This window comes from Passer domesticus, chromosome 17 (genome assembly GCF_036417665.1).
Source record: "Passer domesticus isolate bPasDom1 chromosome 17, bPasDom1.hap1, whole genome shotgun sequence".
In the NCBI taxonomy this organism is placed as follows: Eukaryota; Metazoa; Chordata; class Aves; order Passeriformes; family Passeridae; genus Passer; species Passer domesticus.
The window spans coordinates 13,064,607-13,090,564 of NC_087490.1; the positions used below are offsets into that span (position 1 = coordinate 13,064,607).

The 25,958-nt window shown below is 49.3% G+C and overlaps 1 protein-coding gene across 2 annotated transcripts in view; it reads left to right on the top strand.

Annotated features, from left to right (window-relative positions):
* Positions 1-20,527, top strand: part of GLT1D1 (glycosyltransferase 1 domain containing 1) — a 39,951-nt gene extending 19,424 nt beyond the window's left edge. For both annotated transcript variants that reach the window (XM_064392885.1, XM_064392884.1), the window contains exons 7-12: positions 3,289-3,384; positions 4,416-4,465; positions 6,732-6,775; positions 7,444-7,564; positions 11,014-11,112; positions 18,892-20,527. In XM_064392885.1, coding sequence (XP_064248955.1) covers positions 3,289-3,384; positions 4,416-4,465; positions 6,732-6,775; positions 7,444-7,564; positions 11,014-11,112; positions 18,892-19,038 — 557 coding nt within the window. In that variant the 3' untranslated portion in view covers positions 19,039-20,527. The remainder of the gene's footprint in view (positions 1-3,288; positions 3,385-4,415; positions 4,466-6,731; positions 6,776-7,443; positions 7,565-11,013; positions 11,113-18,891) is intronic.
* The last annotated feature ends 5,431 nt before the right edge of the window (positions 20,528-25,958 follow it).

The window sequence follows — 25,958 nt, forward strand, 5'->3', positions numbered from 1 at the left end:
CTTCAGCCTGTGGGTGCCTCAGCTGCTCAGGGAAGGTTTGCTGCCTGTGTCAGGTCAGAGCAGATGATCAGACTGGTTTTCTGGGACCTTGCATGGCAGGGATCCACATGCAGCACAATCCCTTTGGTTTTTCAGCAATTTCAGAAGCCCTGTCTGTAGACTCAGGGGAGGCAGGGGAGTTCAGCCTTGTGCTGGCAGCACTGGCAGAAATGACAGGGCAGTGTAAGACAGTGAGGAAGCTGAGGCTGATCTTCTCCAGCAGCTCAGGGCTGGGGCTGAGCAGCTTCTGACCAACCAGGCCTGAAGTCATCAGTGCAGGATGAAAACTGCTTTTGATTTCAGTGCAGGGGGCTGAGATCAGACCCCAGCAAACAGCATGTGATGAGAAGATGCAGATAACTCACAAAGCCTGCTCTACCAGACTGAGAAATCTTTGTTTAGCCAACAGCCAGGGCTCAGAGCCGCTGCCACGGTGCTGTGGAGCCATGGGGTCATCACATGCTTATTGCACCAGCAAATGAAACGTGCTATATGTTTTATTTATATGCTTTTGTAGTTTGGTTTTTCAACTCTCCTGTCATTTCTGCTTCGTGGCAGGGCTGTTCTCTGAGCTTGAGAAGTTTACTTCACCTGTCATGGCACAGGCAGGGTTTTACAGAGGCATTAGATTTTCCTGAAGCTGTGCTGGAAACAGAGACCCACGTAAGAAAAACTGAACAGTAAAAGTTTGTGCACTTACAGAGCTGAGTGTAGTAAAAACTGTGTGATAGCAGCAATAAACTGAGTTTATTTAACTGATCTGGAAGTGCAGAGCTTTTCTGTTGTCTGATCTGTTAGAAATAATGAGAAACAGGGGAGAGAAGACTTGATTGAGAATTTTGCAGTCTAATTTCTCTGGATTAGTAGCCTGTCCCTGGAAGTTTTCGGGTTCCTGTAACCTCTGTGTCCTCAGCAGCCCATCAGCAGCCCCAGCAGTGGCTCCCAGCAGGCTGTGGATGCAGGCTGAGCCCTGGATGGAGTTCCTGCCCCTTCCCACCTCTGGGAGGTGGCACAGCACAGGAATGAAGGCTGGAATGAATTCAGATTGTCTGAATGACCTGTTTGAGGTGACAGGAGGAAGGCCCAGCTGGGCTGCTGCTGCTCCAGGCTGTGTGAGCAGAGCCCAGGCTGGGCAGAGGAGCTGCTGCTGCTGCTGCAGCCCCACAGAGGCTGCTCTGGGCTCTCAGCTGGGCAGCACAAACCCAAACCCAGGTGCCAGGGGCTGCAGGAGCTCCTGGAAGGATTTCCTCAGTGTGCAGGGAGATGGACTCCACAGAGGCCATGAATTGGAAGGGTTGGAGTGGCACAGATTGGTGCTGCAGCTGGACAAATGTATCTGTTTCATGCTTAAGAAAATAAAATCATTGTCTTAAAGACAGAAACCTCAGCCATAAACCCATGGATTTCCTTTTCAAGGACAGCAGTCAATGCTGCCAGGTGCTAGGAGATGGATAAATGGAATATTTTCAAAAGACCTGCTGTGGGTCAATGTAACCAGGAAAGAAAATAAGGTTATTCCCCCTCACCATCTCATCATGGCTTAGGTTTTGTTTCTGAACAAACCCAGAAATGGACAAATAAGCCTAAATAATGTGGACTTGGTGTTGTTCTCTGAAGGTCTGTAGAGCACAACAGAAAATCACTGATGGTGCCACACTGATGTGTTTCCATTTCACAATCACACGAGCTGGTAATATCTTATTGCCTCTGCAAAAGGCACAAGGATAGAAACATTCACTGAAGTCTGGTTTAAGCTGAAGGAAAAAGCAAAAAGGTCCTTTTCAAAGGGCAGTTTTCAGCCAGCTGTGGCTGTGGTGGGATGCAGCCCTTGCACCTCAGTGTCCTGGCAGCACAGAGGTGCTGGAGCTGCTGCTCTCAGGGACAAATGGCTTTTGGTGGAAATCAGAGCTGCAGGCAGCTCCAACAAAACTAACTCCAAGTTCTGTTTCTAAACAGCCAGAGCTCAGCATCAGTGAGTGTGAGTCCATAATTTAAAATGGGTGTTTGTGCCTTGGGGGGTAGCTGCAGTGCAGTCTGAGTTTTGGTGACACTTTTTGGTAGTTTGTTTGTGTGAGTCTGTCATACATGAAAGCACTGCTGCAGGTCTGTGCCAATGCCAGAGGAATGGCTTCTCCAGCCCAAAGGTTTGTGTGTTATCAACCAAATGATTTCTGGGTCCAATAACCAGTAAAGTGTTATTTACCATGTCTCTGCAGCCACCTCTGACACCTCAGGGTTGTTTAAGTTGAATGGAACAGGCTCACTATGAGCCTGTGACAGGAATTTCAGTGCTCCTGAAGTGGACTGAATTTTAAAAGCAGAACTGTGCTGTGCAAGCAGAGCCCTGCTGTGTCCCTGGTGTCCCCAGGGAGCCTGGCAGAGCTGCCTGGGCTGGCACTCCCTGTGCCCTGAGCTGCACCCGGGGCTGGGCTGAGGGACACCACACTGCTTTCTTCAGTGTGAACTCTTCGAGCCCTCTAGTGTTTATTCCTTCAGCTTGATACAGTCAGCAGCTTTTGACTTGTGCTGTTTTACCAAAGACATTTTGGCAGAGCCCGTCCCGGTGAGCCTTGTCCAGTGTCCTGGATGAATGGTCCTGCCATGCACGGTCCTGCAGCACAGCTCCCTTTCCTGGCACAGCTGCACACTCCTGAGCTGAGATTTCCATGGTAAAAGCTCCCGTGTTGAGGTTTTTTTCCCCCAAGTTATCTTCCATATGTGTTTAGCAGTAAGTGTAAAATAAATGCTGTGCAGTAATTCCATTTCTAGTTATCTGTTCTGTAGCAGTGCTGGCATACAGGGCTGACAACCATGAGGAATTCCCTGGCCTGTAACCACAAAAAGTGTCAGATCAGGAGTGAGACCTGCACTGCTCAACCTAATCTCATATCTGGAAATAGGTGCTGAGTTATTATGGATGCAAAGTTCTTTTTAGGATAAAACCACTGGGAGCCACCTGGAGCTGTGCAGCTGCCAGGGCCCAGAGCTGGTTCTGGGGTCCAGGAGCAGCACCAGAGCTCCCCCAGGTCCTGCCCCTTGACTGCCTGTGCACATAAACCCTGTGTCTAGAAATGATGTACACCCTCAGTCCAGGATGCAGAGCAGGAAATGGGGAATATTGGTAATTTTTCATGATCCGCTCTTCACTGCTTTTACCACTGTGTGTGCTGGTTCGTGGAACAGTTTGGGGTGCTCAGGTTTCCCCTGCCTCGCTGCTCACTGAAATTATCTGTGCCATGATTTCCCCAGGCATCCCTGCAGCCACGGGCAGGGTGCATCTGTTCCTCCTGGTGTGTGGGCTCCGCAGAGTCAAGGACCCTCTGTATTTGGTGGAGGCTTTCTCAGGTGAGTTCTGCCTGTTGGAATATTCTTGTTTGTCACTCCGTGCATTCTTCTACCGTTGATAAGTTTGGCATGAGCTGTTTTATCATTGCAGGAAACATCATCATATATTTACATTTGAAAAAGGAATTCTTATGTAACCATTGATCTGTTCAGCACATCATTTCTGTGCCATGTCTTTTCCAACCTGCTGGGAATAACAGAGCATTCAAATCAAAGCAATATTTGATGGTTTTGCTTGCTGAGAAAACTGTTTTGCTGTTACATGCAGTATTGATGGAAGACAAAAGAAAAGATCATCTACTTCAAAATAACTTTTTTATCTTGCTGTCCCGTGGCTGTTACATTGATTTGCATGTGTGCTAATTAATGCCATTGAAGCTGCAAACAAATTTTACCACCCATTGTTCTGGCTCAGCGCTCAGACTAGGCTGAAGTTCCCTCAGAGTCACAGAAGGGAATATTTTGTCAGGCTGTGTTTGTGTCTGTAAAATCATTCTGGGCTGGAAATTCATCCTGCACTGTTCCACTGACTTTTGTAACCCTTGAAGCCTCGTGATGCTGAGGAACAAATGCAGTGTGCAGCGAGTGCAGTGGTTTATTCTGGGGTTAAAAAGCAGCAGATGTCTCTTGTGCATATTACTGGGTAATGATTGTAATGGCTGCAGTTACTTCCACTTGTTCCTTTACACAGGAAAATATTCAAGTAATTTTGGCTCAGTGGCCAGAATCACTGCATTATACAGAGCATTGTTCTCTTGAGTGATTCAAAATTAATATCTGAGCTTAGTTAAATAACCCTTGAGTCAGAAGAGATTGCATGAAGCAGAAAGGCTAAACACTAACTTTCAGATATGCTAATATTTGAATTCTGAGGAGCAGTGTGAGGGCTGAGCATGGAATCTGGTGCACAGGCAGTCTTTTAAGTAGCAACAGAATATTTGTCTAGTTCTTCTTTAATCATGGAGCTATTTACATTGATTTAAAAAGTGATAATTTTTGTTAATAAAACAGTTGTTCCTCTTCTGTTTCAGACTGGCACAGAAAGGATCCCAGTGTCCATCTGGGCATTATTGGACCTGCAGTAAGTTGCAGCTGTAATTTTTATTTCTAAACATTTCCATTTGCCTCGTCTGAGATGCCTCAGCTCTCCTCCAAACTGAGCCTGGGTCTATTGGAGTTTACCAATTACCTCATTACCAAAGAGGTGTCCAACCTCACTGAGGAGTTTACCAATCCTCATTACCAGTGAGGTTTCCAACCCTCACTGAGGAGTTTACCAATCCTCATTACCAGTGAGGATTTCTGCTGGAGATAGAAGCCCCAGCCCTTGCAAAGCTGCTCCCAGCAGGGCTGAGCTGGGCAGTGCTGCCAGAGTTCCAGGGCTGTCAGTGGAGGCTCCTGCACTCCCAGCAGCTCCCAGGCTTTGCCAGGAGCAGACCCTGAGCAGCCCAGCCCTGCTCCTCCCTGCTTCAGTCCGGCACAGGGAGGAGACCTGAACAGAACATCCATCAAAGATCCCACTCTTGGCCTCTGCTGCTACACCTGTGGGGTTTAAGACACTCACACACTGCTAAAATCAACTATCAGCAGTGCCCATTTCAGTAGGAATAACCAAGAAATGAGCCTGTCCAATGCTGAAAGGCAGCAGTTGCCCTGGGGGAGTTCTTTCCCACATTGCTGGTGAGGATTTCAGTGCTGTGAGGGGGCTGCAGGTGCTGCTGTCACCTCCTGGTCCCTTGGAGCACGGGGTCCTTGTTCCATCCCACCTGGGCTCGGGTGCCACTGCTGGGCTCAGGCACCTTGAGCAGCTCCAGCAAAATGAGGTTCAGCTCTGTCTGACACCAAGCAAGGGCAGAGCTGGAGCTCACACACCCAGCCCAGCTCCTTTGCCATTTAGAACCTCATAGCACGAAAGCCTGGGACAAACTGAGGGTTTTTTATACATTCCCATCTCAGAATAATCTTAAAGTTCTGCCTCTGTCCTGATTCTTCTGCTTCTGTGGAACTTTGTGCTAAAGTTCCAGAAGTAATAGCAGGGTTTTTGAGAAGGAAATCAGAGTTCTCCACGTGGATCCTGCAGCGCAGGGCTCGGAGAGGCAGCCTGCAGCCTTGCTTCAGGCAGGGCAAAGGCCTGAGGAGGCAGCTGTGTCTGGGAAACAAACTCTCCCTGCTGCTAGAAGGGGCTAAAAGCTTCCCTGGCTCATCTGGGTGATGTGTTCCCTCTGTATCAGTCTCATCTCTGATTCATCTCCACGTGAGCCTGAAAACTTGCAGGCAATTTGCTTTACAAAAAAAAAACCAAATAGACTCTCAATGGGCAAATAAGAACAATTTCTCTCTTTTCTCATTCAGTTTTGTTCTTTGCAAATTTGGGGACATAGGATTTTATTGTTAAAAGCTGTTTTTACATTTTTATTTTATCTGGGCTATTCCACGCTAATACACAAAATGATTTGGAAGTGAACTGGTGTGGAAGGCAAATCTAGAGCAGGTGTAATGAAGCTGTGCTTCAGAGTCAAAAGATGCACTTGCTGCCTCCAGTGAGGATTTTATAAACATTTCAGTCGTCTATTTAAATTTGCTTCACTTTTCACAAGCTAATGTCTTTACAGAGCAGAAATAACCCAGTGGCAGTGCACAGGCTGGATCAAGGGCTGAACCTCCTTAAAACATTTCAGAGTGTATTTCTCTCATGGAACTAAAATATTTCTAAAGGAAAAAAATACATCTGAGCTCTGTTGGTATTTAGCTGTCTCTTCTTATTCACATTGCTTCTCAAACCACAAGAATCTTAAGAAAATCAGTGCCACCGTCTATGAAGCATGTAATTTTTATTGTGAATATTAAAAGCCCATTCAGTAAGAGTATATTAATTAAGAAGAGAAAGAACAAAGGCCCCCACTCTATTTCCTGCTTTACTCCCATGAGGTGATCTATTTGCTGCCATGAGATTACATCCTATTCCCTGTGTTTTCTGTGCTTGGCTGTCTCAGATGGTGCAGTCGAGGTAAAGCTGCAGGACTGAGGCCTGTGTTATGTAAAACTTTCACCACTGCAGCTTTCCTTTTGTTCATTTCTGTAATGAAATTTGGAACAGCAGCTAATTTTCAGCAGCTCCATATCCAAGAATAGGAGCTTATGAAACTTAAAGAAAAGTCGAGGCCACCAAACTTTAAAGTTTTGTTTGAAGCATTCAGCTTCCTCTCAGAGCTGCTTCTGGGTTTTTTGCCCATGGCTTTCCTCCTGCCCCCTGCTCCAGAGCTGGGGCTGAGCCCTCTGATCTCTGCTGAGAGATGTGTTTCAAGCAGGAGCTGCAGTGCCCCTGACCTCTGTGTGCTCCTGTCCAGGTGGATCCACTTTTCACCAGTGAAGTCGAGGAGAGAGTTAAAAGGTAAGAAGTTCACGTTAAGCCTGCTCTCTGCTGAAGGAAGGCAGCTGCTGCCCCTTTTCAACTGTGCATTTACAAAGGAATGCCCATGCACAGCTGAGTGTGTGACAAGGCTGCTGGGATCACTGGGACAGTCCCAGCCCTGGCATCCCAGACACTGAAAGGCTTAGAATGGCAGTGTATTGGTGGTTTGGGTTAAATCACATCTGACTGACTCTGGTTCAGATTTATCAGTGACAGAACCGCGGGAGGGTTTGGGTTGGCTGCAGGATGCCCCAGTTCCACCTCCCAGCCACGGGCAGGGACAGCCCTGAGCCCTGGGCACAGCCAGGGTGGGGACATCTCTATGGTCCCCAGGGGTGGGGACATCCCCATGGCCCTAGGCACAGCCAGGGTGGGACACCCCGAGTTCTGGGCACAGCCAGGGTGGGACTTCCCCATGGCAGTGAGCACAGCCAGGGTGGGACACACAATGGCCCTGGGCACAGCTAGGATGGGACAGCCCCATGGCTCTGGGCACAGCTAGGATGGGACATCCAATGGTCCCCAGGGGTGGGACAGCCCCATGGCCCCAGGGTGGGACCCCCGAGCCCTGCAGCCTGCTCCCCCCTCCCCGGGAAGGGCCCCAGCAGCTCCCTGGGCCCTGCTCAGCTCTGGCTGTGTTGCTGCAGGGCCCCCGGGGTGCACGTGCTGCAGGAGCTGCCCCAGCAGGAGCTGCACGCTGCTCTCAGGAGCTGCCTGGCCCTGGTGAACAGCTCCATCTCCGAGGGCATGTCTGCTGCCATCCTGGAGGTAATGCCACCTTCCTGGGGCACTCGGGGGGGTCACCTCGGTCTGAAAGCACTTCTGTCCCTGGAGATGCCGTCAGCGTTTCATGTCCATATTTCAAAGCTACTGAAGGCAAAACTAAAGTATTTCTTTTTGCCAGTGTTAGCAATTAAGGTTTTCTTCCCTTGAACTGACAGTTTGTTATGCTTTCTCTATTTATTTTTAAAGGATAGAAAGTAATTTTATCAACCCTTCTAAATTAACAGTGCAGACCTGAGATGCAGAAATCATTCTGATTTCCCGGGGTTGTCACTGGGCTTGATTCAACACCCACTTCCTTATAATGTTGCTAGAATGGACTTTCATTTATTTTTACATCCCTTCAAAAAGCAATCTAAGAGCTGTATTCGGTTATTTAATTCTGAAATGATTAATGAATGAATGACACGCTCAGTTAATCCTTTTGCCATCAGTATTGAAAATTAATAACCAGTTTTATTTCATACCTGTCAAAGTGGGGCACTGCTTAGCGTCAAGTGCTTTCTCAGAAAAAAAATAAGTGTACTTGAAGTGGAAGTTCTTTGGGCTTTCATTGTTTCATTTGTTTGGTGGGTGCGGAATGTTGGTGCATCGTGATCACAGAAATTATCACACCATTTGTACACGGTTGTGTAACATCAACGAGCCTCCCTTTCTGCTTCTAAAGAGCTGCACTTCCACTCGTCTGAGAGTCCTCAGGGTGAGAACCAAGGGAGCATTGTGAGAATGAGGAGGGGCAGGTGCTGCTGAGACAGCAGCAGTGCATGCCCACCCCAAATGCCACTGCAGTGCATTTCCACCCCAAATGGCACAGCAGTGCATGTCCACCCCAAATGGCACAGCAGTGCATGTCCACCCCAAATACCACTGCAGTGCATTTCCACCCCAAATGCCACTGCAGTGTATTTCCACCCCAAATGGCACAGCAGTGCATTTCCACCCCAAATGCCACTGCAGTGCATTTCCACCCCAAATGCCACTGCAGTGTATTTCCACCCCAAATGCCACTGCAGTGTATTTCCACCCCAAATGGCACTGCAGTGCATGCCCACCCCAGAACAGCATGTGCCCGTGTGCTCACCCTGGTGCACACCGGGCCAGCTCAGGGCTGACAGGACGCTGGTGCACATTCCAGAGGGTTTGGGATTTGTGTGTTTGCTCGGTGGATTTGAGACATGCTAACAAAACACCCTGCTGAGAACACCTCTGTCCCTGGAAGTGCAGTCCAGCACAGAGTTCTCTCCTGGGATGGCCAGCAGCAGGAAGGGCCAGCTCCTGAGTTACCTGTATAATTATCTTTATTGTTAGATAATAAGGCAGAAAACTCTGCATGGAAATCTTCTGGGCCTAGGCTGGAGAAAACAGGCTGGAGTTTGGAAATGCAACTCTGATTGTCCTCAAAGTTCAACACTTAACAAGGTCATGAATCTGTAAACAGCATTTCAGAGTGAGATAAATATATCTTAGATAAATGAGATAAATATATAATCCCATCTAGTTCCACCTGCCTGGAGGTCTGGAAGAGCCAGGAGCCATCACTAATTGCTCTGTCAGCTGGGTCTGAGATCTCTGAGATTTGACTGTAACTGATCTGTTTGTGTTTGGCATTTGAAGAGGAGAAAACAGAACATTAGAGCAGCCATTAAAAATGCATCTCAGCTCTGAGGGCTCAGGAGCTGTGCAGTGGTGGAAGAGGCTCCACTGCTGAAGGGTTTCTGTGTTCCCCTGTTCCTGCTACCAGCAGGGTTTGGAGTCCAGCACCCTTCCACTGGAGCCCCTTTCTGAGCTCTCAGGAGTATTCCAGCTGCTGTAAAAACTTACATTCTTATGTTTTTACCAAAATAAGCCAATTTAAAATTGTAGAAAAGGAAGCTGGACAGACTCTGCTGTGCTGTGAGGCACAATCCACTCTTGCCCAACGTGTGCAGCACCAGCAGCCTGGAATAACAGCCAGAGAAAGTGATAAAAATAAAAAAACTAGGGATGGAGGGATGCTGTAAAGCAATAAAATTGAAGAGGCAGCAAGAAGATGCATAGGCTAGAAGGGAGGCAATGAGGGCAGTCCAGAAGGCAGAGTGGTAAATACAGCCTGCACTTGCATTGCTGGGGAGATCTTTACTGGGGAACGTCCCCCCAGCCTCAGTTTACACCCTGCATCCTCCTGCAGCAGCAGCAAACACATCTGCAGCCAAAATAATGCAACAAAACAGATGGCCAGTGGACTAAAATGCTGCTTGATGCTATTATTCCTGGAAGCCAGCTCAGTAAATTATACATATTTTCAACAATGCAAATGGTTCTTTTTACTGCTCGAAAATAGTCGAAGTATCTAAATTAAATTTGAAGGCACTTCTTGCAGTAATTATTTACAGCCCAATCCATTTGGTGGAGGCCAGTGGCACGGAGGCAGCCCTGCATCTGAAGCATTTGGCCATCTGTTGTGCCTCTCAGCAGCTCTAATTCACTGGTACCTGTGCTGTGGGACCTGAAGATTTTCCTGTGTAGCAGTTCCTGCCCTCCAAGTCACACAGAACAAATGTCTTTCCCTCCAGAGTTTGGAAATGACAGAAAATTAAATTTAAACGTGGTGCTCAGCTTCCATCAATCACCAGCCCTGGAGGGTCATTACCGTGTCTGAGTGACCCCAGATAATCTGGAGGTTTCTGATACAAAGTGTAGAACAGGTTTTGTCATTAAGGGTTGTTATTTTTAGCACTAACTGCTGCAAAGCAGAGGTTTGTGCCAGGGCTATGGAAATGCTATGGTCACACTAATACACCTGCAGTGGTGATTTAAACAGGGCTTTTCTTGGTGTTTTAAATTATTAAAATATGTTGCTAGGTCCCAGCAGTCCCTTCCTGTGCCTTATTAGCCTGGCTATTGTCTCTTCAGTTTTGTACAAACTATAAAAAATCACGGTTTTCTCCTTGGAGTTTTGTTTCCTTGCTGTGTGGACTGAAGCAGAATTGCTCCTCACGCAGGACTGTAATGACAGCAATTAAAACTGCATTGACTCTGGAGTGGCAGGGAATCAGTATGGAGCAGATTTGGGGGAGGGAATTTCCTGCTCATTCCACAGGGTGATAATGGCACAATGTGAATATTTCTGCTGGTACAGGCAGTGGTGTCCAGGCTCCCCGGCTCAGCAGCAGTGCTCAAAGCCCAGCAGAGCTGAGGGCCCAGGTCTGCACCCCTCAGAGTGCAGCTGTGCTCTGTCAAGGGGCTTGGCACAGCCTGAAATTGATACATTTAATTTTTCAATTAAAAATCTGGAGAGGTGGGAAAGAAGTTGGGGTTTCTGCTTTTCTTAGTAAAAAATTGTCTAGTTGTTTCTGCTTTTCCTTTTAAAATTGCCGTTGTTAGCACCTCAAAATCCACAAATCCTTAGAAACTACAGAAATACAGAAAAATCCTTTTTTTCTATATTCCTCTAGGCAATGGATTTAGAAATTCCAGTGCTGGCAAGGGACATTCCTGGGAACGCTGCCATAGTAAAGCACAAGGAAACAGGGCTGCTCTTTTCAACTCCCCAGGTAAGAAAACCTCTGGGTGCCTTTCCCCCCAGCTGTGCCTCCGGAGCTGCCTGCCCTCCTCTGCAGTTCAGGGAGCTCGTCCTAGGTGTCAGCCTTGCCGAAGGTTTCTGCGAGCCCCACTTGCTGCTCCGCAGGCTCCACGACCAAACCCTGCAGGAGATGCTCTGGGCGCTCAGCTTTCCCTTGCAGGAATGTCTGCAGGGGAACTGGTGTGAGCCACGCTGGAGCTCACAGGAGAACGAGCCCGCAGTTCCAGATGACACATTTTCTGTCACTTCTGCAGTCAGTGCTAATGGGAAGTATTTTTAGAGGCAAGATACTGCTCAGTCAGAGAAATTAATGATAAAATTAAGCGAAGTGTTAGGATGAAGTCTCAGGGAAGTTAAATAAGAGTGGGAAGAGAGGGAACACTACCCATATTGAAATGCTGGAAGTTTTCATTGCAGCATATTTTCCTGCATTAGGGCTTTGCTGTTACATATTCATGTGTGCCATGGAAAATGATCTCAGAAAAAGATTCCCTCAGAGTTTTATCCAACTCGAGATTAAAAAAGCATACTAGAATACAACTTTTGATAATTTTGCAAAGTAGAGAACTTATTTATTTACTTTGTGGACTGTGTGGTTAATGCATCCTGTCAAGTTGTGGTTTTGGAAGGTGAATCTTCTTGGTTGGTTTTGAAGAAGTTTTTAATAGAAAAACTCTTCCAATTCAAGCATGGTTCTGTTTCTTTCTGGAATATTCAGTTTTTCCAGTGGTATCTACAAAACCCAAAATATTTCTTTGATAACTTCAGTACATGTATTACCTGAAAAAAAATCTCTCTGACTTCCAGCTCCTCCAGACTTCCAGGCCACACAACCCTGCTGAACAGGGAGAGCTCTCCTGGTGCCAGTGCTGGTACATTCTGTGTTTCCTCACACTCTGCCTGCACTGGCCTTGGAGTTGCAATGCATTATTAATACCAGGCCCAGTCTCATCACACTTCCCTGCATGAGCCTCTCCTGTGGTCCCCAAGCATCCCTCCCACCTCCCAGGGGTGGGACTTTATTTGGGATCTGAGACCCAGTAAAAACCTGCTGCAGTTCACCCTGGGGCTCAGATTTCTCCCGGTCTCAGGGGCTCAGGGCACAGGGCTGAGGACTGCAGGACTGGTCAGAGCAGGGCAGGAGCCACAGGCTGCCAGCGTGTCCAGACCACTGTCATTTCACTTTCTGTGAACCCCTTTTGCCTGAGCTCCCTTCTCTGCACCGTGCCATGCCAGAGATCTGAGCCCCACCCTGCTGCTGCCCCTTTTTGCTGTTTTTCTGTCAGGATCTCTGTGGGGTGAGGACTTGCAGCACCATTTACCTGTGAGCTGGCAGGTGAAACGTTTGCAGTGGAATCAGCCAAGTTTGTGCAGCACCCGAGGAGGGAAGGTGACATCCCCTGCCCCTGCAAAGCAGCACCTGCAGCTCAGATAGTGAAAACCCTTCCATGCTTTATGGCTGTCACTTGATGTGTGAGCTGGAAATGGGTCAGGACAAGCCTTGTTTGCAGGGGAATGCCCCAATCCCACTGCAGAGATGTTGAACTTCCTTCATGCAGAGGAGCTCAGGATGCCAACCTCAGCACTCAGGGCTTTGGAGATAAAGTGACCCTTTGCTCGTGTTCCTTATCTCCCCAAACCATGTCAAATGCAGTTTTAAGCCACTGCACACAGCCTGCCAGAGGTTGAGAGTCACATGAGATCAAAGAAATGCAATTAAGTTAGAAGACATTTTAATTGTTGGGACAAAGGACAGTGCCCATGGCACTTAGAATGTGACCTCAGAAGATTGGGCTGAGTGAGCTGGGACTGGAAAACGTTCTGGTAAGAAATTTTTGGTTTTTTTTTTACTTTGACTACTTTGACACCTTAAGTATCTTTTCTGCTGTGCCCTCAGATGCATCAAGTTAGTGAGGAAAATGCCTTTAATCTACAAAAGGATTAGAATTGTGTCTAGGTGCTTGGGAGAATCTGTCAAGTCTGTCTGGCTGCAAGAATCTGGACCACCAAAGCTGAGGGAAGTTTGGTGGGTTAGAAAAGGAATTTTCCTTGCTGAGTTTGGTTGTGAGGACACAGGCTGGGTCACAGGACAGAAATTATTGCTTGTTTTCAGTTGTTTCTGACCTGAGCAGGGACAGCTTTGCAGTGCCTTGGGTAGGAGCAGTTCTGCCTGCTGCCTTTTGAAAGCAAATTGGAGGGATATTAATTGAGCATTACGCAGTGAGAATTGTTTTAAATGGTGAGAGCTGCTGGCTTTCTTCTTGCTGGAAGTGAGCTTTTGTGGCTTCCAGGAAAGCAGGAAACGTTGTGTCTCACTGTAGCCATCCTTAACCATTTGTGTTTGGCTGGAAACAGGAAAAGCCCTGCCAGTCATGGAGGCAGCACCCAGATGGAAACAGTTAATGTGGGAGGGAAAGCCCTGGAGCCTTTTGTGCACATTTCTGTGCACATTTCTGTGCACATCACTCTTAAATCACGGGCTGATCCTGCTGCTGCTTGAATTTGCAAGTTTATGGAATATTTGACACTGAGTTAATGGGACCTGAAGTAAAAAAAGTAAGAGATAAACCAGGGCAATAAATAATGCAAAGCTGAGTTAAAAGGGAAGGCACAAAAAGTTATCAGCAGGCTGGGCTTCAGAATTCTCTCTGCCATGTCTGTAAAAGCTCACAGAAGGACCTAAACAAAGAGAAGGAGCCAATAAACGTCCAAGGCACCAAGGAGGGGCAGGGGTGGATGGAGCTGGGCTGGCCAGCCCCTGTGGGGGTGTGCAGGGCTGGCAGCAGCCCCGGGCTCCAGAGCTGGGTCCCTACCCCAGAGCAAACCTGTGGGCCTGTGGCAGGGCCAGCACAGGGCTCACACCAGCACAGGGCTCACACCAGCTCTGGGCTCACACCAGCACAGGGCTCACACCAGCACAGGGCTCACACCAGCACAGGGCTCACACCAGCACTGGGCTCACACCAGCTCTGGGCTCACACCAGCTCTGGGCTCACACCAGCACAGGGCTCACACCAGCTCTGGGCTCACACCAGCACAGGGCTCACACCAGCACAGGGCTCACACCAGCTCTGGGCTCACACCAGCACAGGGCTCACACCAGCACTGGGCTCACACCAGCACAGGGCTCACACCAGCACTGGGCTCACACCAGCTCTGGGCTCACACCAGCACAGGGCTCACACCAGCTCTGGGCTCACACCAGCTCTGGGCTCACACCAGCACTGGGCTCACACCAGCACAGGGCTCACACCAGCACTGGGCTCACACCAGCTCTGGGCTCACACCAGCACAGGGCTCACACCAGCACAGGGCTCACACCAGCACAGGGCTCACACCAGCTCTGGGCTCACACCAGCTCTGGGCTCACACCAGCTCTGGGCTCACACCAGCACAGGGCTCACACCAGCTCTGGGCTCACACCAGCTCTGGGCTCACACCAGCTCTGGGCTCACACCAGCACAGGGCTCACACCAGCTCTGGGCTCACACCAGCACAGGGCTCACACCAGCTCTGGGCTCACACCAGCACAGGGCTCACACCAGCTCTGGGCTCACACCAGCTCTGGGCTCACACCAGCTCTGGGCTCACACCAGCTCTGGGCTCACACCAGCACAGGGCTCACACCAGCTCTGGGCTCACACCAGCACAGGGCTCACACCAGCACAGGGCTCACACCAGCTCTGGGCTCACACCAGCTCTGGGCTCACACCAGCACAGGGCTCACACCAGCACAGGGCTCACACCAGCACTGGGTCACACCAGCACAGGGCTCACACCAGCACAGGGCTCACACCAGCACAGGGCTCACACCAGCTCTGGGCTCACACCAGCTCTGGGCTCACACCAGCACAGGGCTCACACCAGCTCTGGGCTCACACCAGCTCTGGGCTCACACCAGCTCTGGGCTCACACCAGCTCTGGGCTCACACCAGCACAGGGCTCACACCAGCTCTGGGCTCACACCAGCACTGGGTCACACCAGCACAGGGCTCACACCAGCACTGGGCTCACACCAGCACTGGGCTCACACCAGCACAGGGCTCACACCAGCTCTGGGCTCACACCAGCACAGGGCTCACACCAGCTCTGGGCTCACACCAGCACAGGGCTCACACCAGCACAGGGCTCACACCAGCTCTGGGCTCACACCAGCACAGGGCTCACACCAGCACAGGGCTCACACCAGCACAGGGCTCACACCAGCTCTGGGCTCACACCAGCTCTGGGCTCACACCAGCACAGGGCTCACACCAGCTCTGGGCTCACACCAGCTCTGGGCTCACACCAGCTCTGGGCTCACACCAGCACTGGGCTCACACCAGCACAGGGCTCACACCAGCTCTGGGCTCACACCAGCACAGGGCTCACACCAGCACAGGGCTCACACCAGCTCTGGGCTCACACCAGCTCTGGGCTCACACCAGCACAGGGCTCACACCAGCTCTGGGCTCACACCAGCTCTGGGCTCACACCAGCACTGGGCTCACACCAGCTCTGGGCTCACACCAGCTCTGGGCTCACACCAGCACAGGGCTCACACCAGCACAGGGCTCACACCAGCACAGGGCTCACACCAGCACAGGGCTCACACCAGCACTGGGCTCACACCAGCTCTGGGCTCACACCAGCACAGGGCTCACACCAGCTCTGGGCTCACACCAGCTCTGGGCTCACACCAGCTCGGGGCTCACACAGCTCCTGCAGGTGCCTGGCACTGCCCACACACCCGGGGCCAGGGCTGCTGCTGGAGAGTCGGCTTCTGTCTGCTGGAGCTGCTCTGAGCTGCTCTAACTGCAGACCTAATTTCATTATACAGATGATATATTAACCATGCATCTTGTTTTCATTATGTGTGAGCTGTGGCACCCGTGCAGCTCTCGTGGTAATTGAGGAATTCTTCATCCTTTTTTTCTCAGTGCCCTCATTTTCCAGCTTTATCTCCAGGATACCTGTGTTTCTGTGTCTCTGCAAAATATTACAGGATTTATTTTAGGTACTACACAGAGGAGCTGACATTTTCTTTAGGGATGATTGGTCAATTTAGCAGGAGAAAAGTGTATTCTGGATGTTGCTGTTGAAAAAGGCCTGTGGTGGAGCATTCCCATGGAAAGGGCAGGTGGGAGAGTGCTTCTGGGTGTACAGGAGATGATTTGCTCCCATTTCTCTGGGTTGTGACTTACAGCTGAGCCTTGCACTGGCTTCTGCTGCCATCTGCACATATATATTAATATATATATTATTACTCTCTCTAGATACATGTATAATTTTTATATTTTATATTATTTTATTACATATTATTATAATGTCATATTATATTATTTATAGTATATATGTGTTATATAATATATTATATAATTTTTATATATGATATAATTTTATATATGATATAATTTTATATATTAGATATACTTATATATATTATATATGTTCTATATATTACACATATATATTTAAAAAAAAATATATATATATATTATTTATATTAATTATACCCCCTCCTGGGTGGGAACAAAGGTTTGTTAGAAGGATGGATGGCCCCAGGCAGAGATCACCTCCTTCACCCGGGCTGCTGCAGTCATGCCCTTAGCTTCTATAACTGAAAGGCAATTTGGGAATTTGACCCCTCTCACCAAAACTGAAGCTACAGCAGAATAAGGGAGTGCATGAATATTTGTGCAAATGTCACAGCCACAGCAGGACAGCTCTGCAGATGTTACCTCCCTGTAGTTTGTACAGCAAGCTGCAATCTGCATTTCCTGGCAGAGCTCGGGGCTGTGCAGTCTGCGTGCTGCCAGAGCAGACTTGGCACACACCTCAGCTGCGTGCCAGCCCCTGTAGCTGGGGCCACCTGAGCAATGAACTTACCCTGAGCACCCGGAGCCAGGCAGCGCTCCGAGGGACGAGGCACAGCCCACACCAGTCACAGTGCATCCCCCACGGGCTCCCGGGGGATTGCAGGTGCCCGGGGGGTCACACTGGAGGAGGAGGAGGAGGATGAGGAGTCCTTACTCACCACCTCCTGCTATTTTTCCATTTGCTTTTTCTCTCTCCTGCATTTTCTCAAATTTTATGCTTTGGACTCAGTTTGGCTTTTTTTTCCTGAAATTATCCTCAGCCCTGAGTATTGTAACTGTGAATAAGGATCTCATTTCTTCTATCATTTACATGTTTCCAAGTTTTTGTCCTCCATATCCACAATTTAAAAGAATGCTAATAGGACTACCTGTCAAGAAATGTTACATTGCTGCTTCTGCTCGTAGGTAATTTACATAAATTACTTTTAAACATTACTTTAAATAAAATCCTCCACAGGAGCATAGAATTAGTTGGGGATGTGTTGAGTGTGAGCAGTATTTATTACTGTGATTGTCCAGGCAATTGGGTGAAGGCAGCACAAGTCGGGTGAGCCTTTCCCCCCTTCCCTGGGGTGTCAGTGGAGCTGGGTGAGCTCTGACAGAAGCCCCAGGGAAGGCTGAAATGCCTTCACTGAATGCCCCAGGAGCTGAGGGTGGGCACAGCTGGGCTCCTGCAGGGCTCAGCTCACCAGCAGCACTGCTCTGCTGTGCAGCAGGTCACTGCTCACCTGTGTGCATGGAAATCTCCTCATTCCAACCCTGCACAGTGACCCGTGGCTCTGGCTGTTTGGTTTTCCTGCTGATTGTCCTGTCAGGAGCAGCCCAGGCAGTGCTGATCCCTGTTCAGCATTTCCCCATCGCTGTGGCCCAGGGCTCACACTGCACTGTGCACTGCAGCAGCAAACTCATCCAAAAAACCCAAAGTTCAACCAAAGATTTTATAGCTGTGGAGGTGTTCAGACACTCTGTGCTTGGATTTTCAAGGATAGTTGTCTCCTTAACCTGCTGTTGATATGAACTCTGGTCTCAGCTGCCAGTAAATAATGTAAATAATGTAAATAATGTAAATAATGTAAATAATGGGTCTCCTCCTCCCACCCTCCTTGTCCCCTGTCCCCACTGCACTACCAGTTGTGTGGTAATCCATTACCTTCATTTCCCAGTGCCACAGAGCTGTCTGCTTGCTGAGCTGAGCCAAGGCCCAGCCTTGCACACATCTGAGCACATTTGTAATCAAGCTGAAGCACTGGAAGCTGCCTCTGGATGGAAAATGAGAGCAGCTGCTCAGAACAGATTAGCTCAGACATCAGATCTCCTTCCACGTGTTTGAAGCTCCCAATTTCCCTTGCCTAGAAGTAACTGAGAGGCAGAGAGCAGGCAGAGGACAGTTGTGATCTTGGAGCTCTGGTGTTTTGCCCAGTGAAGTTAAAGGGAATATGTGGGGGGTTTTTGGTTTGTTGAGCCAACCCTGCTGCATCTGCACCTGCCCAGGTGCTGCATGCCTGCTCCTACCTCACACTGGGTTTGTGTTGGGACTTTTTTGTTTTACCATAAAATTCTGAAGGTGCAGCAGCAATGAGGTAAAAGTTTAGCTGAGCTGAGATCAAACATCTGATGCCAGTTGTCCTCCATGCAGAACAGGCAGGCAGACAATTTTTGAGTCATTAAATGTGAATTGTCTTTGATTTTTAATGTCTTAGTTGGTGGGCTGTGTAAAATAATAACTTTATTATTTATTGATCATTTTTATAGATAAAGTATGGTACTTGACCTTGAAAAGTTCCTTAGGACAGCTTCATACAGTGGCTCACAGTTGGACAGGTACCAGCTATTGCAGTGTCATCAGGACCTTTTCAAAGAAAGTTTAACTGCTTCTTTTTTCATTTTTTTAGGAGTTTGTTGCGCTGTCCAAGAGTTTAATGAATGACCCCATTATGGAAAAGGAAATTGTAAGCAGGGCCAAAGAGTACGTGAAGAAGCATCATTCCTGGGAAGGGGAAAGGAAAACCTACCAGAATCTTGTGCAGAGACTCCAGTGACTTGGCAGGCTGCAGCTGAGAGCCAGCAGAGCACTTTAATGATGGAAATGTGATTGGCTTTGGGTTTCTCTTGGGTTCTTCCTAGAAAAACAGTCAGACTCTGTTTGGACAGCCCCGAGCAGGCTGGCTGGGGCAGCAGGAGGTGCCAGCCCTGCAGCAGGGCCCGGGTGTCTGCTGCCCTGAGGCCTCCCAGGGCAGGCCAGCCCTGGCACACAGAGCTCACAGGGGATGTTCTGGGGCACAGCTCTCTGCCCACTGCAGCCCAGCCCTGCAGCCCAGCCCTGCAGCCCAGCCCTGCAGCACAGCCCTGCAGCCCAGCCCTGCAGCCCAGCCCTGCAGCCCAGCCCTGCAGCCCCAGCCCTGCAGCACAGCTCCCTCCCCACTGCAGCCCCAGCCCTGCAGCCCAGCCCTGCAGCCCCAGCCCTGCAGCCCCAGCCCTGCAGCCCAGCCCTGCAGCCCAGCCCTGCAGCACAGCCCTGCAGCCCCAGCCCTGCAGCACAGCCCTGCAGCACAGCTCCCTCCCCACTGCAGCCCCTGGGCACCTCCAGGTCACAGCCACACCTGCTGCTAAAGCCAGGCTGCAGGAGCAGAGGGGTAAATCACAAATCACTGACCCCAGAGCCTCCACAAGCAGGGAGATGAATTCCTGACCCCACAGCCTCCATGAGCAGAGGGGTCAGTCACTGAGCCCAGAGCCTGCAGGAGCAGAGGGGTCAGTCACTGACCCAGAGCCTGCAGGAGCAGAGGGGTCAGTCACTGACCCAGAGCCCCCTCCAGCCCATCCCCGAGGCAGCACAGGGATCACAGCCAGCCAGGACAGGGCTGGGCTGGGCCGAGGGAGAGCACTGGGTGTTTGTGCTGCCCTGAGCCCTGCAGCCCCTCTCCTGAGCCTGCATTCTGCCCCTGGGAGCAGGGCAGAGCTCGGCCCAGGTGCCAGAGCTGTGCCAGAGCTGCTGGTTACATAAACTACCTCTTGCTTTGCCAGTTCCTTTGGTACCTCTGTGATTTACTTACTTATTGAAAGATTTATGAAACCTGTAAAAAGGGATGGGTGTGGAGGTATTTTCAATTTACTGTGTGTTTTGGTACTGTTTGTTCTCTTTTGTGGCTTTTCAGGATGTATTTCAATACAATGCAGCAGGCTGAAAGTGAGACTGATCCCTGCTTAAAGTCCACACTGATCATCCCTGTCAGCCCAGGGATTATGGACACACCTTTGAGTCTGTAATTGGCCATCAAAGGACTTGCATCTAGAGGAAAAATAAAAAATTAGAGGTATATTTGTAACTACTTGTTCTTAGGAACCTGTTTGCTTTGTATGGACTCTCTTGCCCCAAGGAGAGCCTGTGAAATGTTTTCTGTTGACTCCAGTGGCTGTTGTGTCAGACTTTTCTTTGTAATAATGGAGTTCATGATGTATTTTAAGCTTTCCTCTCTGTTTTTGATGTTTTGCAAGGTTCTGGAACAGTAAACAAGAAAGCAGTTTGAATGTTGTATATTGATTTCTGCCAAATTCCCCTCCTTGTTCTGTGCTGGGGCTGCTCAGCCTTCAATAGCAATCCCCAAGGGCAAAAGCAGCCAGATTCAAATCCCAGCCCTGCTGCACTCCCTTCTGAGCAGATTTGCCCCAACCATTCCTGGAGTCCTGGGCCAGGGGATGGAAGTGCAGCTGGAAGGCCCTGCTGCCTCTCTTGGCCACTGCAGGACGTGCATTTCCAGCATCACATATGGCAGGGGACCTTCACAGGGAATAAAAAAGGACTTTTCCAACTACTGAGCCAACTCCAGGGCGTCCTGTTCCTCAGCCTCTCAGAGATCTCCTCTGCCAGCTCATTCCGATGCCCTGCTTGACCAGCTTTGATCCCCAGCCACTCCCCCTCCCCTTCCAATAGTACTGGTTGCCTTCTGAGAAAAACAGGTTTTTAAAAGCAAATAAACAAATCCACAACGTGGAACAGAAGCCTAAGCAGTGAGCTGATGGTAAGTGATTAGTAATAGTAATGATTAGAAAGCTTTTTCTGCAGCCTGATACATTCATTACTAAACTTCAACTATAAATATATTGATCTGGAATTTGTGCTATTCCCAGCAAAACAAAATATGTTCAAGTGAGAAATTCTGCTACACCCTCAGAATGTAATTAACATATGATTTTTCAGGCTGTATTTCATCTATAAATATGAAATCTGCATCTGGGAAGCAGCATGCTCATTTGCATGTGGTAACAGTGGCAGAAGCACAAACAGCAAGGCAGGCATGAAGGAAAAGGGAGGTGGGAAGGAAAAGGGAGGTGGGAAGGGAAAAGGGAGGCAGGAAGGAAAAGGGGAGGCATGAAGGAAAAGGGAGGCAGGAAGGGAAAGGGGAGGCGGGAAGGGAAAGGGGAGGCGGGAAGGGAAAAGGGAGGCAGGAAGGGAAAGGGGAGGCGGGAAGGGAAAGGGAGGCGGGAAGGGAAAAGGGAGGCGGGAAGGGAAAGGGAGGCAGGAAGGGAAAAGGGAGGCAGGAAGGGAAAGGGGAGGCATGAAGGGAAAGGGGAGGCAGGAAGGGAAAGGGAGGCAGGAAGGGAAAAGGGAGGCAGGAAGGGAAAGGGGAGGCATGAAGGAAAAGGGAGGCAGGAAGGGAAAGGGGAGGCAGCCCCAGGTGAGATTTGGGAGCCCCCAGGACCGTGTGGGGCTCAGAGGAGGCTGCACCCCTCAGGCAAGGGCTCTGACTTTGGGACATCCATCACAGGCTGCTCCCCCTGCAAGCCTGGCCAACAACTGCAGGAGTTTCATCATCATAAAGTGCCACTGGATTTATGGTTTGCATTTCACCCAGTCTTATGTTCCAGGCCTATAAATATTCAATGAGTCTTGTAAGTCCTTGTAAGGAAAATATGAGACCCATGCAAGCAGTTTTGGGTGTAATTATCTTTGCAGCAACTTCACTCAAATGATTTTATAGGTAAGAATAATCCTTTTGTTGTCCTGCAGCCCTAATTACAGTATTTATCTTCCCCTTCAAAGCCCCACTCCTACCCAAGCAGCTTTTTAAGCAAAGCACACCTCGATGAGATGCAGCTCCAGCTCCAAAAATAGCACTGGTTCTGTTTGCAGGCAAAAACCTCCATGGTGCATCTGCCCCACGGCTCCTTCTGTATTTCAGGACCTTGAAATGCACTGTTAATTAATCTAATTACATGCATTTTATTTTTCTGTTGGCTCTGCCACTGAGTCCATGGGGAGTGGACCTTGCAGGATGCTGCTCCCTGCCTTGGCACAACCCCAGGGCTGGGGTGACAAACCCACCCATGGGAATTAGCACTTCAGTTAATTAGCCCTGAAGCACACACATCCAGTTCTCAGGGCCAGCTTCTGTACCTTCCTGCCCCAAGAACACCCGTGCTGGGCTGTGTGCCCATTTTTGGGGTGCTGACCATTGGGGTTTCCACTTCCAGGACCCAGAGCTCCAGCCTGGCTACAGGCACTTGCTTGGAAGGTTTGCTATGACCCTATCAGGACTTCATTGTGAAAGAAAAACCTTAAAATGTATACAGGAAGATTTTAAAGTATTTGTGCCACTTCTGCAAATCATTTACCACCCACTTAGCCCCAGTGTTACCCAAACATCTGCAAGTGCTACCTTTAGGATTAATAAATGCACAGGCACTTCAGTGTTCATTTTCACTGTATTTTCTCCTGTCTCTTGGGCTCATAACTCATTCTGCCCCTTTCTCCCCTCAGTCTTTTTAATCTTCAGGTCAGGAATCACTCCCCATGAAAATAAAGCAACAGTTTTGTCAAAGGCTTGTCAGAGGAGATGGGTGCTTCCATGTGGAATTCAGCCATTTAATGGCTCACTGGGATCTGAGCATTTTTTTTCATTAAGTTGTCCAAAGTAATTTCATCACGCCAGAATTTATTTCACTTCCACCCTCCCCTGCCTGGTCGGTCCCAGCCCAGTTCCTTTAATGTCTGCAGCTGAGACCTGGTGTAAGAGCAGGTCCTGCAGCCGTGCCTGACACAGACACAGCAAAGCCCTCGTCTTCCAGGGCCCCCACTGCACTGAGAATTCTACAGAAAGGAGCTACTTATTGAAAAGTCTCACAGTCACCAACACAGGAGCAAACTGCACTAAAAACCAGGACTCCTGATTTTTTAAGGAACAGTTCACATTTTCAGAAATCATCTGCAATTTAATTCTCTCTAAATGAAGCATATTTTAATCAAGTAATTATCCCTATGACATCTCTTTTAGGTAGCAAATATGGAGGGCACTTGAAATCTCACATCCCTTCCAAAAAATGCAGGCCAGCACTTGTTTTGTCCAGTGCCTGAAAACATGGCTCTAGAAATCCATTTCCCCATGAGCATCGCCATTAAGCTAATTTAAAACACGCGTTTGGAATTAAACAATACATTTTAATTAGACCAGCAGAGAACATCTGGTCCCTGAGAAATCAAAGTCGTGGGCACCTGACCTGAGAGAGCATCCACCCCCCCTTTAACCCCTCCTGCTCCAGAGCAAGGGCTGCACCCCTTGGATGATATTTCCATGTGCTCCTTACATGCAATTCCTATTTCTGTGCACTCCAAATCCGCCTCAGAAAGAAGCCCAGCCACAAGTACAACCTTGCCAGACAGAGGTCACGTATTTCATTTGTGTGATTCAGTCAAATTTCATCACTCATTGAGACTAAATGCTCCTCTACTGCTTCAAAAATTAATCCCTGCCACGGAAAAGTCCCACTGTTATTTCAGCGGCTTTGACAAAGTGAGCTGAGTTACCAAAGCTCTCATTTAACTTGAGCAGTACAGCAAAAGCTCCCAGCCTGAGTGTGGCCTTTGCCAGCCCTGACAGCTCCCAGCTTCTTCCCAGTTTGTTTTTGGTGTTGTGGGGGGTTTTTTTGTTTGTTTTTTTTTTTTTTTTTTTTTTATATATATTTTTTTTTCTTTTAAAAATAGGTTTAGGTAAATAAGAATTCACCTGAAATCACTTTAAAATTCCCACCAATCCTGCCTGTGCCAGCCCTGCCAGGCTGCAGTGCCCAGCTGGCCCAGGCTGCCTCTCCCTGGGCCTGGCTTTGAGCTCGGGCTGCCTGGCCAGGATTATCTCACAGGCTGCACCTCGAGCAGGCAGAGCTGCACCTTTTTCTGTTTGACAGCCCAGCAAAGCAAGGGGCAATGCACAAATTCAAGAACCATTTTCTGGAGCAGGAGAACACCAGTGTTCCCTTTCTGCATATTCATCATCTTTTAACTCCACTTCACTCTCCACCTCAGTGTGACCCCAGCAATGCCTGTTCTGAGCACTTTAAAGCCTTTCCAGAGCCTGTAGCTCAGGCTGGTTTGTGTTCAGGCTCCTCCTGATTTCATCCCCCATCGTGCAGCCGTGGGAGCTGCTCAGGTCCCTGGAGCATTTTGTGTCTGTTACCTCATCCCTCAAGCCCTGCTCGGTGTCTGTGCTGCACTACACCAGAGACCTCCATCTGCTGGGAGAGGCCCCTAACATCAATAATATTGATATATATTAACATATATTAACAGGAATGCACACTGAGCTCCTCCAGGGACTGGGCACACTACACAACCTGCAGTCCCACTGCCACAGCAAGCAGATTATCACCCTACACCACCAAATAATTCCCATTGGGCAGTGGATGCAATGCAGGAGCAGGTTTTGCTGCACATTGTGCCCCACTATTCTGGAGTACAGCAGTTCCCAAATGAGTGGAGAGCTCATTGTGAGAGCCTGAGCAAACACACACTGACAATGAGGATAAACCACACTGCTGCTGCACTTTCAAGGAGCTGGTAAAATAATATTTTAGTCAAATAACTCAGCTGCAACTGCCATGAACTGCTGGGAAGGTTAAGGCTGTGGCTCAGCATTCTACTGAGAAAACACAGAATATTCCAAACACGGCTCCATCACCACTGCTTGACTGGGATTAAAAGCAGAGGATGCAAAGCAGAGCTCCAGCCCTAGCAGCAAACTGAAGGCACCAAAACCCCAAGGGTAAAGGAGCAGTCTCAAAGAGCAGACTGGCGTGGTTGAGTCCTAACTAAAGACTGGGGAGGGCTGTTGATTTAATTTACTCCCAAATGAGGAATAGAGGCACACTGATGCCCTGTCTGTGAGCTCTGAGCCCAGCTCCCAGCTGCAGCACATCTGCCTGGTGTGCCCAGACTCTCTGAGACCAAAAGGGAGCAGCAATGGTCCCCAGCTCTGAAACCAGCAGAGGAATTAAATTAATGTGCTCTGCAGACACCCCCAGCCCTGCTCCTGGGGCTCTGAGCAGAGCCAGGGGCTGGCACAGCCCCTCTGACTGCCCAAAACCTGAACTCTGCTGGAAAGCACACGATGGCAGCCAGCCTAAACCCAAACTGACCAGGAAGATGTGACAGAAAAGCTGATTTCCATTGTGGATGAAGCTACAGCACTAATAACAGTGAGGAGAGCCATGGCTTCAGCAGGGAGAAAAGCACCAAACAAGCAACCATTGTGGCAGTCATTAAAATTTTAATTAAGAGTAATTAGAGAAAAAGACAGCCTTAATAATTAACTAGTGCTTGCTGGGCAGGAGTCCAGGGCAACGTGCTGCCCTTTGGGTAAGAAGTGAGAGAGAGAATTCCCCAAATGCCAGCGGCCGGGGGTGGAGGCAGGAAGTGCAGTCAGAAGGGAACGCAGCAGCCTGGGCAGGCTCTGGCTGGCCCCCGGCTGGCCCCAGGCTCTGCCCTGCCCTGCCAGCCCTGCAGGTGTGCTCACCTGTGGTGCCACCCCGGCTCCCGGGCCCCTCCTGTGCAGTGCCAGGGCTCGTGCTGGGAATGAGACAAGAGTTCATCTGCCACGTGAATAATTAAAGTAATTGTCACACAGGGAAAGCTCTGTGGAATATCACTCTGTGCTGGCACTGAGGGGAGGCTGTGTCTCGACAGGAGCAG